This window comes from Capsicum annuum, unplaced genomic scaffold (assembly GCF_002878395.1).
Source record: "Capsicum annuum cultivar UCD-10X-F1 unplaced genomic scaffold, UCD10Xv1.1 ctg62960, whole genome shotgun sequence".
Lineage (NCBI taxonomy): Eukaryota > Viridiplantae > Streptophyta > Magnoliopsida > Solanales > Solanaceae > Capsicum > Capsicum annuum.
This window is the reverse complement of record NW_025871954.1, coordinates 456-1,495: the sequence shown is the minus strand read 5'-3', so window position 1 is coordinate 1,495 and position 1,040 is coordinate 456. Positions and strand designations below refer to the sequence as shown.

Genomic DNA, 1,040 nt, shown 5'->3' with positions numbered 1-1,040 from the left:
CAAAAATTCATTTATTTGGTAATTTTTCTCTCCTCAATATTATACATATAACAACCAGTTTTTGGCTTCCGTCTTTTACTCCCTAATGCTCTCATTATCAAGCCGATTTTTACTCCATTTTTGAAACCCCTCTTTTACAGCATACTTGAAGTAACCTCTAATTGTGGTTATCAAATTGTAAGGAGAAAAGACATCTTTTCCCCCCTGAACTTGTTCTCCCATCTCACTTTAACACTTAAACTTTACTTCTGTTTATTTACCCCCCTTAACATCTTTAAAGTGTATTAGTTTCACCCCTAATGCTGATATGGCATTTTCAATAAAAAAGGTGCATTTATTTGTAAAACAAATTAATTTCAATAATATTATATTTAAAATATAATAGAAATTTAAAATAAAAAATAAAAAAAAATGAACACCTTTCTTCTTTCTTCTGGAAAACATTTTCCACCATTGGAATGTCATTGAAAATAGTCATTGGAAATTCATAAATATATGGTGTCCAAGATTTGGTGGTGGTGGAGGAGTATAAAAACCATCATGAGAAGATGAAGAAGAAGAAGAAGTGAAGGGGTTAATGTTTGAAGAGGGGTCCATGTCATTATTGTGGTTGTTCTGAAGAAAATGGAGTCGGATCATATGGTCGGAGGAGTCTGTCGTAGTAGAAGTGGTGGAGAACATATTACAGCGAGAAGTGGCTTTTTCATGCTTATGAGCATTCTGGAGTCCTCCAAGTGCTTGAGAAGTGCAAAACTTGCGAGAACAATAGAGACAAGAGAACATTCTAGCAGATGATGACACTTTTGGTTTTGGTTTAGGGATATGGATCATGAAAGGATCCACCATATCTGTGGTGGAGGAATTAGGCTGCAGCTGGTTACAAAAATCGTAAACAAGTTGCTGCTGGCTGAGATCCTCCATTAATGAGGTCTTGATTGATTTTCTGAGGAAAGAAGAAAGAGAATGAATTTTTTGAGGGAAGAAGAAGGGGGGCTGCGCTGGCAGGGTAGTGGGTGAGGGCTAGAAGAGGAGAGGGTGGG

The 1,040-nt window shown here is 36.7% G+C and overlaps 1 protein-coding gene across 1 annotated transcript; it reads right to left on the bottom strand.

Annotated features, from left to right (window-relative positions):
* Positions 1-474: 474 nt before the first annotated feature.
* On the bottom strand, positions 475-921 carry LOC124893654 (zinc finger protein KNUCKLES-like). The gene has a single exon (XM_047404562.1). It carries the CDS (start codon positions 919-921, stop codon positions 475-477), a length of 447 nt encoding a protein of 148 aa, XP_047260518.1.
* Between the last annotated feature and the right edge of the window lie 119 nt (positions 922-1,040).